General features: G+C 55.1%; 1 protein-coding gene across 4 annotated transcripts in view; it reads left to right on the top strand.

Annotated features, from left to right (window-relative positions):
• The window catches only part of SEPTIN9 (septin 9), a 162452-nt gene that overhangs the window by 58174 nt on the left and 89778 nt on the right, over positions 1 to 14500 (top strand). Inside the window, exon 1 of one of the 4 annotated variants that reach the window (XM_084749061.1) lies at positions 7064 to 7250. The exons of the other annotated variants lie outside the window; for them this stretch is intronic. Coding sequence (XP_084605187.1) covers positions 7196 to 7250 — 55 coding nt within the window. The 5' untranslated portion in view covers positions 7064 to 7195. Of the gene's footprint in view, positions 1 to 7063; positions 7251 to 14500 lie in introns of those variants that run through there. 4 annotated transcript variants of the gene reach the window in all.

Raw genomic sequence — 14500 nt, forward strand, 5'->3', positions numbered from 1 at the left:
TGGTGGCTCCAGCTGAACTGTGGGGGCAGATAAGCCTTGCATGACCCTCTGTGAGGTGCAGAAGAGAGAGAGAGTGTGTGTGGGTGGTTTTAGCCTCTGCCTTTTCCAGGTGAGTCCCTCTTTCCCGCTGAGTCATCTCTCTGTTGGCCTGTGTGGAGGTCCCACCTTGGGGCTGGCAGGGGCATTGTTAGGGTCCCAGGCCACGGGCACAGGCCGGGGATAGGGAGGTATCACTGGGACAGCTGTGGCGACTTTAAAAATAAATGCTTTCTTCTTACCCCGAGCCACGCTGACTTGGAAGTAGGGCAGGCTGGTGACTCAGCTCTGGTCCCCACACTGCAGGGGTGGCAAGCTGCCTCCCGGCCTCAGACCCCACAGAGCAAGGGTGCCTGCTCTAGAGAGGGTGATGGGGAGGCCAGAATACTGCAGGCCCCTGGGAACAGCCTGTCCTTCCCTGATAGAGATGGGGCCCAGCCAAGAGTCCTGGCAGTGCAGGGTGAGGTGCCTGCAGCTGGCACAGCCCGAGGGCCAGGCTTAATTGCTTACTGTCCTGAGACTTGGGCCCAGTCTAGACACACTTGCTAGGCCCCTGAGGTCCCTTATGTACCTTTGTGGATCCCATCCCTTGGGCCCCCTCCCCAAGCTCTGCCTCTCCAGCTTCTGATGGGGAGCTAGGACTTGGGGTGTTAGTCCATCCTGAAGCTGGTATAGGAGTGTGCGGTTGTTGGCACAGAACAGAGGAGGCGATCACAGAGGGTGCATGAGCCACGGAAAGAAGGGCGTCGTGTCTCCCTGCCGTGTGGGCTGTAACTCACTGGGGGCTGGTTCTGGCATCCTGGGTGTCTGAATTCACCATCAATACTCATTGGGCAAACTATCAGACAAGCCCATGCTTAGAGCTCAGGTACTGGGGCTCGCCTGGTGAGGGGAGCCTCTTCAAAGTACCTTTCACTCTTTCTCCTAGGGTTCTATGGGTTTCGTGTCTTTTCAACTTGACATATTTTTTTTTGCTAAGCTAGGCATGGTTGCACGCGTCTCTAATCCCAGCCCAAGGAAGATCAAGATTTCAAGCCCAGTAAAGCTTGGGCTACTTTTGTCTCAAAAACACACAAAATACTCTCAGATCTGCAGAGGAAACTGAAAATCAGCAGGGCAGTGTTGAAGTTCGGTCCTGTTGGAGTTGGGCATGTGGGGTTCTGTAAGGTAGCGGTGATGATGGGGCTGCCCTCGGGGACATGGGGTGAAGGTGCCTTTGGAGCCCAGAGCAGAGCATTTGCCGAGCTCTGAGGCCAGGAGCCTCTGTGATGACTCAAGGGCCCGCATTTTGAAGACCTAGGAGTGAGTAATTTGTTTAAAAAGGCCCTGGCCGGGAGGGAGATAAGGCGATGTGGTCAGGCTTTGTTGTAAACGGGTAGCATGAAGCAGGCCCAGCTGGGGACTGGGAGGCTGAGGGAGATTAGTCATGTGTGTCTGTGAAAGGAAGCCTTATGTCTTGGGCAGATGGTGGGTTGGGCTTTGTGGCCTGCACACACTTGTCAGCTGTGCCCACCATGAGGCGGCCTCACAGAAAAGTCAGAGTCAGCTAGCCTGCAGGAGACTTGGGCATCCAGGCTTGGAGACTGTCCGGACAGAACGGCCCTGGAGTGGCCCAGGTACAAGCAGAATTCTGCCTGCGGTCCCGCCTTCTTCTGGGGTGGCTCTGTGTGGCGTTGTGAGTGCTCCTCATCCTTCAGGCCACCACCAGGAGTCCACAGGATCCTGTCAACCAGTAAAGCAAATTGTGCGCTGTCGTCATTCTGTGGGACTGAACCTGAGCTGGGAAGTCCCTGTAGCATGTCTGGAGGTGAGGAAGCAACTGTGTCTGAGGTTTGGGGGAAGGGGACGGACAGACTGTGGATGGCCATTCTGTTGTCCAGAGACTGAAGTGACAGATACCACAGTGAAGAGTTGGGGAGATGTCCAGCTGGAGGAGATGGCAGGGGGCAGGCAGCGTCATGGTGAGCAGAGGGGAGGCCAGTGGACTTAGTGGTGGATGAGGCCGGGGCAGCTGGCAGAGGAAGTCGGGGGCTGTACAGTATGAGTGAGGGGGCATCTGAACTAAGCCTGGAAGCCTGGCAGTGGGTGCCTGGAGGAGGAGGTGGGGAGGGGAAGAGATGGGGGAAAGGAGAGAGAGAGGGGGGCCAGTCAGTCAGGGGGTGCATGGGAGAGGGAGGAGCCAACACAGTAAGAGCATGGATGATTGTGAGGAATTGGAGCAGCTACTTTTAAATTCTGTATGAGACAATGTAAAATTAGATACATAGTTATATATGAAGTAGAGGAATTTGTTAAATCAGGAATGAGCTGGGGGATAGCTCAGTGGTTCGGAGTGCTTACTGCCCTTGCAGAGGACCTGGGTCGGATTCCCAGCACCCACATAGTTTCTTAGAACCACTCATAACTCCAGGTCCAGGGGATCTGATGCCCTCTTTTGACTTCCACGGGTTCCTGCATGCACACAGTGCACAGATACACATGTGGGCAAACACTCCTATGCATTAAGTAAGTTGTAAAAAGAATAACGTGATCTTATTTAAAACTAAACTATGGAGTCTTGTCACATGATCTTACCATTGTACTTCAGAGTCTACCCCCCAAAGAACCGAAGATTGGTGTGCAAACACGTGTGCACATTCATGTTCGCCTGAGCATTGGTTATGATTGCAGCAGCCCAGAAGCCATGACCATGTGCACTGAGCAATGAGCAGGCTGTGGTATGTCCACACACTGCGATGATTGTCACAGCTTGAGGACAGTGTGGGTCACACAGGGACTTCCAGGCCAACCTGTGCTGCACAATGGGATCCTGTCTAAAAAAGAAACAAATTGTGTCTGGCCAGTGAGGTGGTTCGGCCAGTAAAGGTGCTTGCTGCCAGGCCTGATGATCTGGGTTCAGTCCTCAAAATCGACATGGTAGAAGGAAAGAACGGACTCCCACAAATTGCCCTCTGACCCCCATACTCATGCATAGCCACACAAAGTTCATAAATATAACTTAAAATCAACAAATTACTTCAGGTAATATGAGCAAGACCCCTTTTGACACCTGCTCCAACCCTGAGCCAAGTCGCAGTCAGTCTGTTGTCGGCACCTGTGTGGGAGAATCACCGTGTTCCTGGTGTTGGCTAAGCTGTTCCCAGTGATGTCACACTGACAGCTTGGAACTGGCCAAGATGGGAGCTCTTATAGGAAAAGCTTCAGGTCCCACAAATGCTATTCATTCTTTTTTAACCCTTAGATTGCCATTGTTAAATGGCATTGAGCTAGAAACTAGAGATGTGTGCTTAGCCTGGTCCCCAGATATTCTGGGGGAAGCTGGCCAGCTGTTTTGGTGTTGAGGATGAAGGAACTAGAATGCAGGAGGATTTGTAGATACTTGGCTTGAGCATCTAGGCAGGGCCACAGTGGCTCCTCTTTGCCACGATGATGAGTTCCACAGCTTGGAGGCTGTGGAGGGCTCTACAGTCCACCTGCGCGATACCTGCAGTGTATACAGTGTATATATAGTGCATACAGTGTATATATGGTATATATAGTATATAGATAGTGTATACAGTATATATATAGTGCATGCAGTGTATATACAGTGTACACAGTATAGTGTATATAGTATATGTAGTGCATACAGTGTATATATAGTGTACAGTGTATATATAGTGTACACAGTGTATAAAAAGTATATAAAAAATATATATATAGTGTATATAGTGTATACAGGTCCACACAAGGATGAGCCAATTGGGCTCTACCTTTGAGCAGACAGACTATGAGGAGGCCAGTCCTGTCACTCACTGACTTGAGCATCCTGTCCAAAGGTGCAATAGTGCTGGGCAGGGAGCCACAACTGCTCTGAGGAGGCCACCCCCACTGATGAGTCGCTTCCGCAGAGGCTGTACCTGGGTTCAGGGGTCAGGGATCCTAATGTGCATGCCAAGCGGCTGTTTCCGCAAGTCCTTCCTGCACCCTCTTTCCCAGGCTTTTTATGTTCCATCCCCAGGGCCGAACCTATGTGTTTCCTCTTTTAGCCTGTTTCTTCCCATATCCAAAAGTGTGTGTGTGTGTGTGTGTGTGTGTGTGTGTGTGTGAGAGAGGGGGGGTGTCTGACTGTTTCTGGCTCTGCAAGTCTGCTAGACTCATGTTCTTAGCCCCTCCCCCAAGAGAGCGAACTGTCCCCCCAGTCTAGTCCACCAAGGTAGCCAGATGGCTTCTTAGACATCTTTATCATAAGACTCTCTGACCTGACGGGTCAGGTGTGAGCTCAGGTCTGGCTGTACTCACTGCCATACACCACAATAAAGGTGTCCCTTCATGCCCCACACACTCACTCTCACGGTGTCTGCAGGGCTGTGTGCCTTGTGGCTCCAGAGAAGAGCCCTGCCCCTCGTGGCTCTCGCTGCCTCTCTCTCTTCAGCATCATCTGCTCCTGACTTGAGAGGGCTTTGGTCTCTTCCTTCTTTTCTATCTTTTATTTGGTCTTTGAGTCTAGGACACAGGTAACCTCATCTGGCTGGCTCACTTGTGTAGCACGTCTGTACAGACCCTTCTTAGTCTGAGGCTGGTCACACTGTGAGCATCCAGTAAGCATGTCATCTTCGTGGAGGACAGGAAGGAGCAGCGGCACACCCATGAGCAGGCAGGCCCTTTGGTGTGGTTCTTTCCCAGCACGGCATCCCTCTGGTTAGGTCCGCTGCCTCCCCTGCTGCCCGGCTGACGGAACTCTGAGCCCTCCAGCCCTTCAGCTCAGTTCAAGGCTGGGGCCCCTTTATACAGCCCAAGACCATGGTGCGGGGGAGAGGGGGGGACTGGATGGCCACCCAACCTTATGAAAATCCCAGAATACCACAGCCAAGCATGTGATCTGGGGACAGCTGGGATGATGAAAGGGCTGGGGGCTGGGGGGACTGATTCAAGCGGCAGTTGGGTTGTCCTGGAGAAAGTAATTATGATGAGAAGGGAGGTACCCTGCTGTTTCCCGTGTCCTCTAGGGACAGAAAGAAAAGAGACACAAGGGTGAACTTCCTATTGGGAGGGTGGCCAAACCTGCCTTGGCTTTCCTGATGGAGGGGAGCTTAGGCATGTAGCAGGTTCCCAGGTCTGTGGGCTGAGTGGTTACAGTGAAGGGCTGGGTTGCTTTCATTCGGGAGCAGTGGCTCTGGCATGAGGTGTTTTGGCTGTGGGAGTCAGCTCCTCCATTGTCCCGTGGAGTCCCGGGGGTGGGGGTGCGGGGTGCGGGGAGTGCTCCGTGAAGCCTGCACCTTGGCTGGGCTCCCCTGTCGGAACATTGTGGTGTGCTTGGCTCCTCTGTGTGGATACAGGCAGAGCAACAATGAGCAGCCCTCTTGCTAATCTGCACTTGCCCTGGGGAGAACAATCGAACGGGTGTGTCTCCATTTACCAGGTGCTTTTTATAAAAAAAAAAAAAAGCACCAGCGAACAACGCCCAGGTTGGATGCTGTCCCAGGGACCCGGTGCGTTCCCAGGGGTTTCTGGTACGGGCCCTGTAATGTCTTAGCCCTGAACCCTCCAAACTTGGGACAGACAGGTGGCCTGGTGATGGTCAGACTGCCAGCCAGGCCTTAGGTCCAGGCAGAGCCATCAGGGGTTCCCACTGTTGTAGAAGCGAGGCTTCCAGAAGGATGCCGGCGAGAGTGCGTCAGGAATGGCCGTGGTTTTGCAGTTTCCGTGTCCACAAAATTCACTTGGTTGAAAATAGTTTAAACCATCTGAGGCATGAGGGAGGGAGGGGCGCGTTTTCTGAAGAAGGAAAGATTCTGCTCCAGCACTTTAAAAAACAAACCTCACTGATCCTGACTCAGGCTTCTTCTACACAGACCTCCTCAGCCTCACCTGTCTCTGGGGGTCTCAGCACCACCACCCACCCCCACCCCCCCCCCCACCCCCCCCGCCCCATCACCACACTGTCGGAGGGATGCAGTAGGGAGAGGGCAGACCCACAGCATGCCGAGTGGATAAATTACTCACCCTGCTATGATCACATACAGCCCTGACTGCAGAGGTCCTGGGCCTAAGGTAGCGCTCTGGACAGTGGGCAGGACGCTTGTTGGCTCATCCAGGAAGTGGAGAAACCCCCAGCTTCCCTGGGGACCCTTCGTGGTAACTAGTGTCTGCTGTTTATGTATAGCCTATGGTTTTATCTGTTTGCCCAGTGAGGTGGCGTCTGAAGTGTGAGGGCTGCTTGGACAGAGAAAGGCCAGGCTGTGGGTACCCACTGGTGTGGAAGGGGCCCAGGAGGAGCCCTCTTCCTTCCTTCTGACGTTAGGAACTATGTTTTCTCTCTTCTGGAGAGCAGGTCGTGGTCAACTCTCTGTACTCAGGAAGCCCATACAGTGGAATGGGGGAGGGGAGGGGCGTTGGACCGATTCTTCTGAAGGGCCGCCTCTCTCTGCCCTGTGCCTTCCTCTAGCACCTACCCAAAGGGTGTAGCAGCGACCCCCGGAGGTACAAGGGAGTAGCAGTCCTCAATATATTGGATGCTGGGAAACTCCCGGGACCTCAGCTCAGTAGTCAACCGTCTAGGGCCCTCTGGACTCGCACTAGCCCAGCGCAGCCGCTTAACCCTTGCAGGCCCCAAGCTTGTAGGCGAAGAAGGTGCTCACGAACTTCGGCGTAAATAAAACCTCCGGCAGCAAGAACACTGCGCCCGGGGAAGGGGAGGAATCTCGTCCGTCCCCCTCGGAGCCCGCCCGCCGCTGTGGCCCGGCCTCCACATCCTCCACATCCGCCCACATCTGGCCGCCGAGGGGCGTGAGGGGGAGGGGCCGGGGCCGTGTCTGTCGCGGTCCCCTGGGCACCCGCCAGGAAAGGAGAAGGGGGGCCAGCTCAGGTCGTGTGCCTGGGACTCTGCAGTCCCTGTAGAAGCTGCTCTGGTTCCAACCCCCCCTAGGCTCAGTTTTGACAGGCGGGCGCAACAGCCAGTGCCGAGTCGCGGAGGCCGGCTGGGGTGCGGGAACCTGATCCAGCCAGGAGGCGGGGGCGGGGCGGGGGCCCGGGTGCTTGGGGAGGGGCCGGCGCCCGCCTTCCTCCCCCATTCATTCAGCCGACCGTGGGGGCCGAGGGGCTCGGGCGGCCAGCTCGGCACCGGGAGCGGGAGCGCGCAGGGCCGGGTCTCCGCGGGACTCCCTGCGCACCAGCCACCATGTCCGACCCCGCGGTCAACGCACAGCTGGACGGGATCATTTCAGACTTTGAAGGTGGGTGCCCGACCCAGGGGCTGTTTGGGGAGCTGGGCAGGCGCCTCCAGGCGGCCCTGGGACTGAACGGGGGTGAGCACAGTAGAGGCAAGACCCCGGATTGCTCACTCTGGGGCTCCGCGTCTCAGACCCCGCGTTGATGGAGAGTCCCATTAAGGGATCCAGTAGCTGATAGACCCTGCATTTGGGGACCACGTACCCCCTGGGGACTCCAGGTTCACACTGCCTCTGGGGTGTTCTTCCTTTTATTGTTGTTTGTGTTTGCCCAGCGACTGTCGTCTCCTCGAGGGTTGGCTTAACTTCTTTGGAACTACCCAGGGGAGCGCAATTACTCCCTGAAAACCAGTAGCTTTTCTTCTTTTGGTGCTCTCGCTCAGTTCTCACCAGCGTGGGAGTTAATTCCCCTCCTCGGATCCAGTAGGCGGCCGAATCTTCAGGGTGGACGTCCTCCCCTCCCCCACGCCAGCTCCGGGATTGGGGCTGAGCCCAGTCCCCGGGCTGGCAAGGACTGCCAAGTTGATCAGCCAGCAAGCCCTATGCATCCGAGGGGTTCCCAATCTAGCGAGTCTCAGAGTCCTGGGTGGGATGTCCCGTGGTCCCGACCCAGGTCTGGGACATCTTTATCCAACTGCGGAAGAAGAGCCTTTTGGGACAGAGGGGGCCTGTGCGCTCACGCAAGGACAGCACTTTCGTCTCTTGTCCTGAGTTTACAAAGTGCAGAGATATTTGGATTTGGGGGCCATTTCCTCCAAGGGTGGGCCTGCCATTCCCCCTCCCCCCTCCCCCCCCCCCCCCGCGGCTTGCATGCGCGCGCTTTCCAGATGCCTCGTGACTGCCACTGCCGGTGCCGTGGCCCCTAGTCCTGCGTCCTGCTCCGGAGTAAATAAAGCCAGTGGAAAGGGAGGCTTACACAATGGTGTCCCGCGCGCGACTGGGGCTGGGTTTCCGAGGGGCGGGCCTGACTCTGCCGGGCCTGCAGCCCCCGCCCCTCTGAGGGGATCTCAGGCAGCCTTGGGCAGAGCCCTCTGGTGGGCTGAGAGCAAGGGAGGAAAGGCCCTGCAAAGTTGTAGAAGGCTAGGTTCCAACTAGCCCTAGCCCTAGATGTGACTAGTTGGGGGTGCTCCAGGCCCCATGGCTGGAACCAGGGGGTTTGTTCTGAGCCCACCTGAGGTCAGCCTTATCTCCGAGTTAGGTGATTAGCTGTATATCAGGGTGTGTGTTCAAAGGGGGGGGGGTTTGGTGGCTGCTGGTTTGTTGTGTGTTGGCATACACATACTGTGAGAAGGCTGGAATATCACACCCACTTGGTCACCTCAGTGGTGGGGGCAGATTTTAGCTTCCAGCACTTTCCACGGTGCTGATACAGGCCAGAGAATTGCTTCTTGAGAGACCTTGTGCTCCGACCTCTTGGAGTCCACCTCTGTTCTGAGGTCTCCCAAGCCTGTTTTGTTATGTTTTGCCCTAGTGACTGTCTAGGGTTTTGTCTCTCCTTTGCCCTGGGGCTTTAAACTCTCCTGGGAGTGTGGTCTGAAAGTCAGCCAATCAGTTCCCGTCTCTGCAGGGTCTGAGAGGGGACAGGTGGTGGAGGGGCTGGAGGAGCAGAGGGGCTGTGGGGAGGGCACTGCCCTTTTCAAGTCTCTCTATTTGCTCTCTGCTCCAGACCTGGGGGCGGGGTGGGGGGGTGGGGGGTGGGGGGCACTTGTGCCTCTGCCTTCATTCCCTGAGGCGCTAGGGGTAAGGTTTCTGCAGAGTGTTGGAGAGTTCTTGTTGGGGAGGGAGAAGTTTGGGGATGGTGTTGGGGGAGGTGGTCTCAGCAGCTGGTACCCTTTGCATGGTGAAGGCCTGCTGCTCCCCCCCCCCCCTTTGGTCTCTCTGTGTAACTCCTTCCTCACTGTGTCGTGCCCTCCTCGCTGGGCTGCCTCTCAAGCCAGTTTCTTGACCCTCAAATTTGGTCCAAGACAATGGGCTCATTGAGAGCACCCTGGTATAGAGGTTGGCAGTCTTAAGGGAGCAGGGCCTCCCGAGTCCGCTGCCTTCCTCTGTGTGCCAGTCTTCCTACTGTGGACCCCGAAAAGCTCAGCTGGGAAATGGGGTCGGCCTTTGAGTCCTCAACGTTTACTAGTCCCTGGCTATCATTAGTGGAAGTGTGTGCGTGTGCATGGATGCATGTGTGTGTGTGTATGTGTATGCTCATCCATAATGCTTGTGCAGGAGAGGCCTTGTGCACCAAATGAAGGACCCGAAAAGTGACCTCCTAAGTGTCCTAGGAGTGTGGAGTTGGCTTGGTGTGTGGAGAGGGTGTGAGTGTGGGGGTCGGACAACCCGGGACAGCAGAATGGATAGAGGGGACATGGGGAGCATGTGACCCAGGCCAGCATGGGTGAGAGAAGCTGGCAGCCTGCATGCAGGTGGGGAAGGTTGCAGGAGACCAGCAGGGAGAAGCTGGAAGGAGGGAGACAAGACCCTGAGTGAAGGAGATAGCTGACTGTGCTGGGGAAAGAGGACAGCCTTCTGGCCAGGCCGCCACCAGGGCAGTGAGCAGTGGAGATCTCAGGGTAAGCTGACTGCTGCGAAGCTGGGGACATTGAAGGGGCCCAGAGACAGAAAGTCATGTGTCTGTCCCCCTGATGGTCATGTCCCCTGGAGGTCATGGCCAAAGGCAGCTGGGCAGGGGTCCAGTCTTTGCTCAGGCTCCCCACCAGGTGTGTGGGGGCTCCCCCAGGTAGATGAGAAGGGAGGGAGGGAAGAGCCAGGTTGGCAGTGGCTGCTGGGGCCCAACATCCCTCTGTGAAGCTGGACAGACAGGCTCATGACTAGGAGCACGTGTGGTCTGCTGAGAGGGTGGGACCCAGGTGCCCCCCTTCCCTCCCCCAGGCAGGGTTAACTCTGACCCACGTGTGTATCTCTGGGGTGATTTTTTAAAATACAGCAAGCGAGCCTGCCCGCCCCTCCCAGAGGTTTGAAGCTAACAGCTGTAGCAGGCAGGAGCAGCCTGTCCTACAGTGCAGAGGGTAGTGGTCCATGGTGGGTTAAGATTCCCAGGTCAGGGCTGGAGAGATGGCTCAGCGGTTAAGAGTGCCGCCTGCTCTTCCAAAGGTCCTGAGTTCAATTCCCAGCAACCACGTGGTGGTTCACACCCATCTGTAATGTGATCTGATGCCTACAGGTGTACATGCAGGCAGAACACTGTATACATAATAATAAATAAATAAAATAAATAAATCTTAAAAAAAAAAAAAGATTCCCAGGTCAAAGCAGCGTTCCACTGTGGGGCTGGTGGGTACAGCATGTGGTTGTGTGTGCTAAGTGGGCTCAGGTCTCAACCCTGGTCACAGTAATTGTCCTGGGCACTCACTTTTCCTCCTAGTTTATTCCATCTGTCACCACACATCCCTATCCCTGTCTCCCTCCCCTGCCCCAGGAGCAGGGGTCCCACATGTAATCATCACTGGGGTCCTGTGGGCATTCAGACTTGGTTTTCCGCCCGGGGGACTGAGAGGGTGGCAGGACCCTCCAAGGACATGAACGTCTTGCGTCTGAGTATTTGGGTCTTTGTTTCCTTCCAAGGAAAGTGTCCCCTTTTTTCCTCTAGCCCAGTCCTCAGGGAAGAGAAAAGGATTTGTTATTCTGCTAAATCAGATTTTAATCTTGTTAATTTCTCACCTGTCTGTGATTTCCTACTTTTGTACTTCCCAACATAAAGTGATACCCACCCGTCCCCTATGAGATAGAGACTCTGGAACCCACGGCTCTGTGACCCACCCTTCCTCGCTCCTTTCCCCGGGCAGCACAAGCATGGGGCAGCTTCTCCCTGAGTGAAGGCCAGATCTGTTATCGCAGACAAAGTTACAAGCCGGGTCCTTGTATAACAAAAGCCTCTTGGAGTGCCAGCTGCTGGCCTGCCCTTCTCACCGGCATTTGCTGTAACCAGTTTAGCACGCCCAGAACAGTCCTGAGAGTCCTTGATGTTTGTTGAAACAGATCTGGCCCAGAAGCCCAAACACTCCAATCGGAGTGGCGAGGCTTTTCTCTGCTGTCTCTGAGGAGGCTCTTGTGCACTGGGTCCTGGAGAGGTGGCCAAGAAATCAGGAACTATGTAGACACCTTTGGGACAAGGTGGTGGTGATGGCTGGACCCAGGTGCCACCTTGCTCGCTGGAGGAAAGGCCTGTTGCTTGCGGGTAGCTGCAGACCTGTCCTTTTAATGAATGCCCCTGAGCCTTCTGTGCAGTGAATCCTTAGATTTCCAGCAGACACTGCAGGCTCTGGGGAATCACTGCCTCCCTGATGTTAGTGCCTCTGCAGCCATTGGAGGGCTGAGCAGGGCCTGAGCAGGCTGCCAGGGGGATTCCAGGGTGCCAGGGCTTCTGCAGTGAGGAGGGGTTGGCCTCTTTTATGGACACCTCAAACTTGGTATGTGAGGTAGTAAGCCTATCAGTTGTTACCCTGTGGACAAGCTGGGTCCTTGTTTAACAAAATTAGACATTAGACAGGTAGGGTAGGGGGTAAAGTACCCCAGGAGGCTTATCTAGTGGGCCATATATCCTGCAAGAGGTGGGGCACAGCCCTTCCGGGGAGCATCAGTCTGGAGTCCTTTCAGGGGCATGTGGTATTTCAGGAAGGGTTTGAGGGAAGTGCTGTGGCGCTGGGTGGGAGGTGGGCAGCGTTTGTTTTGAGAGAAGATTGTATTGTCTCACAGGGTGTGATGGGTGGTACCCTGGGCACCCGGGGGCTGAACCCAGCTCACTCTGAGCCCTCCATCCTTCCTGGGCTTAGCGGTTGTGAGTGACAATGCTCTGCCAGGTTTGGGGTGGACACACTGAGATACAGATATTAGCTAGCACAGGCATAGAACTGGCTTCATGGGGCTCGGGGGTTGCTGCAGCTCTTGGAACTGAGAGACATTTGCACAAGACACATAGGTCCTAAGTGCTGGAAGGTCACTCAGACAAGAGCCTGTTGCATCCCACTGTGGGGACAAAATTGGATACATGGTCACCACCGACGATGGCAAGTCCCAGGGACGTGGTACCCATAGGATCCCCCTGGGAATTTCTCCGACCTTAGCAGATACTCAGAGGAAGCAGGGTGGGGGAGCCCCTTCCTCTTTCCCGGGCTGATAGTCTCCATGGAGACTGGGTTCACCTGGGATGCAGGGTCCTTCTTCCTGGGAGGTCGTCCCAGTATCTCACACCCACCACACTACAGGTCAGGGAAAACTGCACGTCCGCCTGCAGGGCCACGTGCTGACAGCCGCGGGGCTTGCACCTGGTGACTCGACTGTGAAGTGGGCCTGATGGCCTGAAAAGTGGGAGACCGTGTTAGTAGAGGTGCATCCTCCATCTTTCTTGTCCGATTATGCATGGTGCAGATGCAGCTCTAAACTATGACTGTCCCCTCCAGTAGGGACCAGAAGGGCTAAGAGGCCAAAGGCATATGTCATTAGTTTACTAGGCCTGGGTACCTATCAGCTATGATTCCTCTCCTAGATCCCGAGGGTCTGGGGACCCTGAGCCTGCAGTGAGGGTTGAGGAGCACTTGGTACCTGAGAGAAGAGATCGCCCAGGCAGGGGCCCCTGGGCTGCCCCCCATCCCCCATCCCTCCCCCCATTTTGTTCGGCTATGCTTTAGAGCCAGCTTGGCCTGCTTGTGGACTGAGAGCGCTACCCTCATCCAGGCCTAGAATTCCCAGGGGGAATACGAAAATGTACATTGTGTGCTTGGTCTGCAGGAGTTCCCCACCTGGTGACTTGTGGCCTCCCTCTCCAGGGGGGACTGGGCCTGGCATTCTAGTACCAGGAAGACAGAGCTGGGGACCCCTTTCCTTTCTTCACCTCCCATTTCAGAAGAGATCACACCGTGGTCCTGACCGCAGTGGTGTGACCACCCACTTTTGTCTTTCGGGGTGGTGGGGCTAGCCTGCTGCTTAGAGGGACGATGCTGACCCCTAAACCCAGGGCAGAGTTCTACCTCTCTGCCAGAGTGGTCCAGGCACTCATCTGGGCTCAGGGCTCCTTTGGCAGTGCTGTGTGTGGTCCGGGGTCAGGGCGCTGGGCAGCCACAGGACTCTAGTGGGGTGCTGGTCTGTAACTTGAAGGCCTATGTAGTTTCATATGTTTTTAAGGGGGTGTAGGATAGTTGATGAGTTATTTCCCTGTATGGCCCAGCTAGGCCTCAGACTCACAGCAATCCTCCTGCCTCAGCTTCTTGAGTGCTGGAGTCACAGGCATAATATGCATTCCCTAAAACCTAGTTAGGAAAGAAATTCATGCAGTTTCTTCTCTTGGCTGAGCCATGGGGTGGGGTGGGGGGGAGATTGCCTGAGGAGTGGATCTCTGTCCAAAGCCCTCTTGTGTTTTTCCCAAATTTGGAGGCTCGTGGAATTCTCTGCTAACAGAGTCTTAGAAGCCCGAGGATTTGTCATCTCTTTGGCTAGCTAGCCCCAGGCCTCTGGATACCCCGAGGCACCAGGAGGGCATTTCTTGGCTCTTGCTGTTTAATTTGGTCTGGACAGAACCCAGGGGCTCCGTTCAGTCGGGAACCAGCTGATGTTCTAGAAATTTCAAGTTTGTTGTCTTTTTTTTTTTTTAAGTGCCATTAAATCCCATGAATTTAAGAGACAGAATGACCTCCGTCTTCTCTGGGAGACGTAAACATGCAGCACTCCAACCAGGCCTGCTCCTTGGCTCCCTCGGGGGACACTTTGGGGGGCACAAATGTAGGCAGAAGATTTTAATCTTCCTTTTTATTTCTTTGTGTCTTTCTTCCTTCCCTTGCGGGGGGGTGGGGGTGGGCGACGACAATGACTGTTAAAAATTTTTATTTTATGTGCGTGGATGTTTGTCTGTGTGTTTGTATGCATACCATGAGTGTGCCTGATGCCAGAGGCGGTCAGTAGAGGGCATCGGATCTGCTGTTGTGAGCTGCCCTGTGGATGCTGGGACCCTAACCTGAGCCCTCTGCGGGAACAGCCAGTCTCCTGTTACTGCTGGGTCATTTCTCCAGCCCTTCTTGTTCTTTGCTCTGTCACTGTTCCCAGAAATAACTCAGCTCCCCCCACCCCACCCCCACACCTCTGCAGTCTTTGCTGCCATCTTTGGCCTACAATCCAGAAACTAAAGGGCTGTGGTCCTAAGTGTACAACCATGTCCCTGTCCCCATATAGCTTACAGCTTCTCATGTCTCCAAGGCACACTGTCTTATGGTTTCAGTAAGATTTTTGTAGGCTGGGCGTGGTGGCGCGCACCTTTA

Source organism: Acomys minous, assembly GCF_964271855.1.
Source record: "Acomys minous genome assembly, chromosome: 12".
NCBI lineage: Eukaryota > Metazoa > Chordata > Mammalia > Rodentia > Muridae > Acomys > Acomys minous.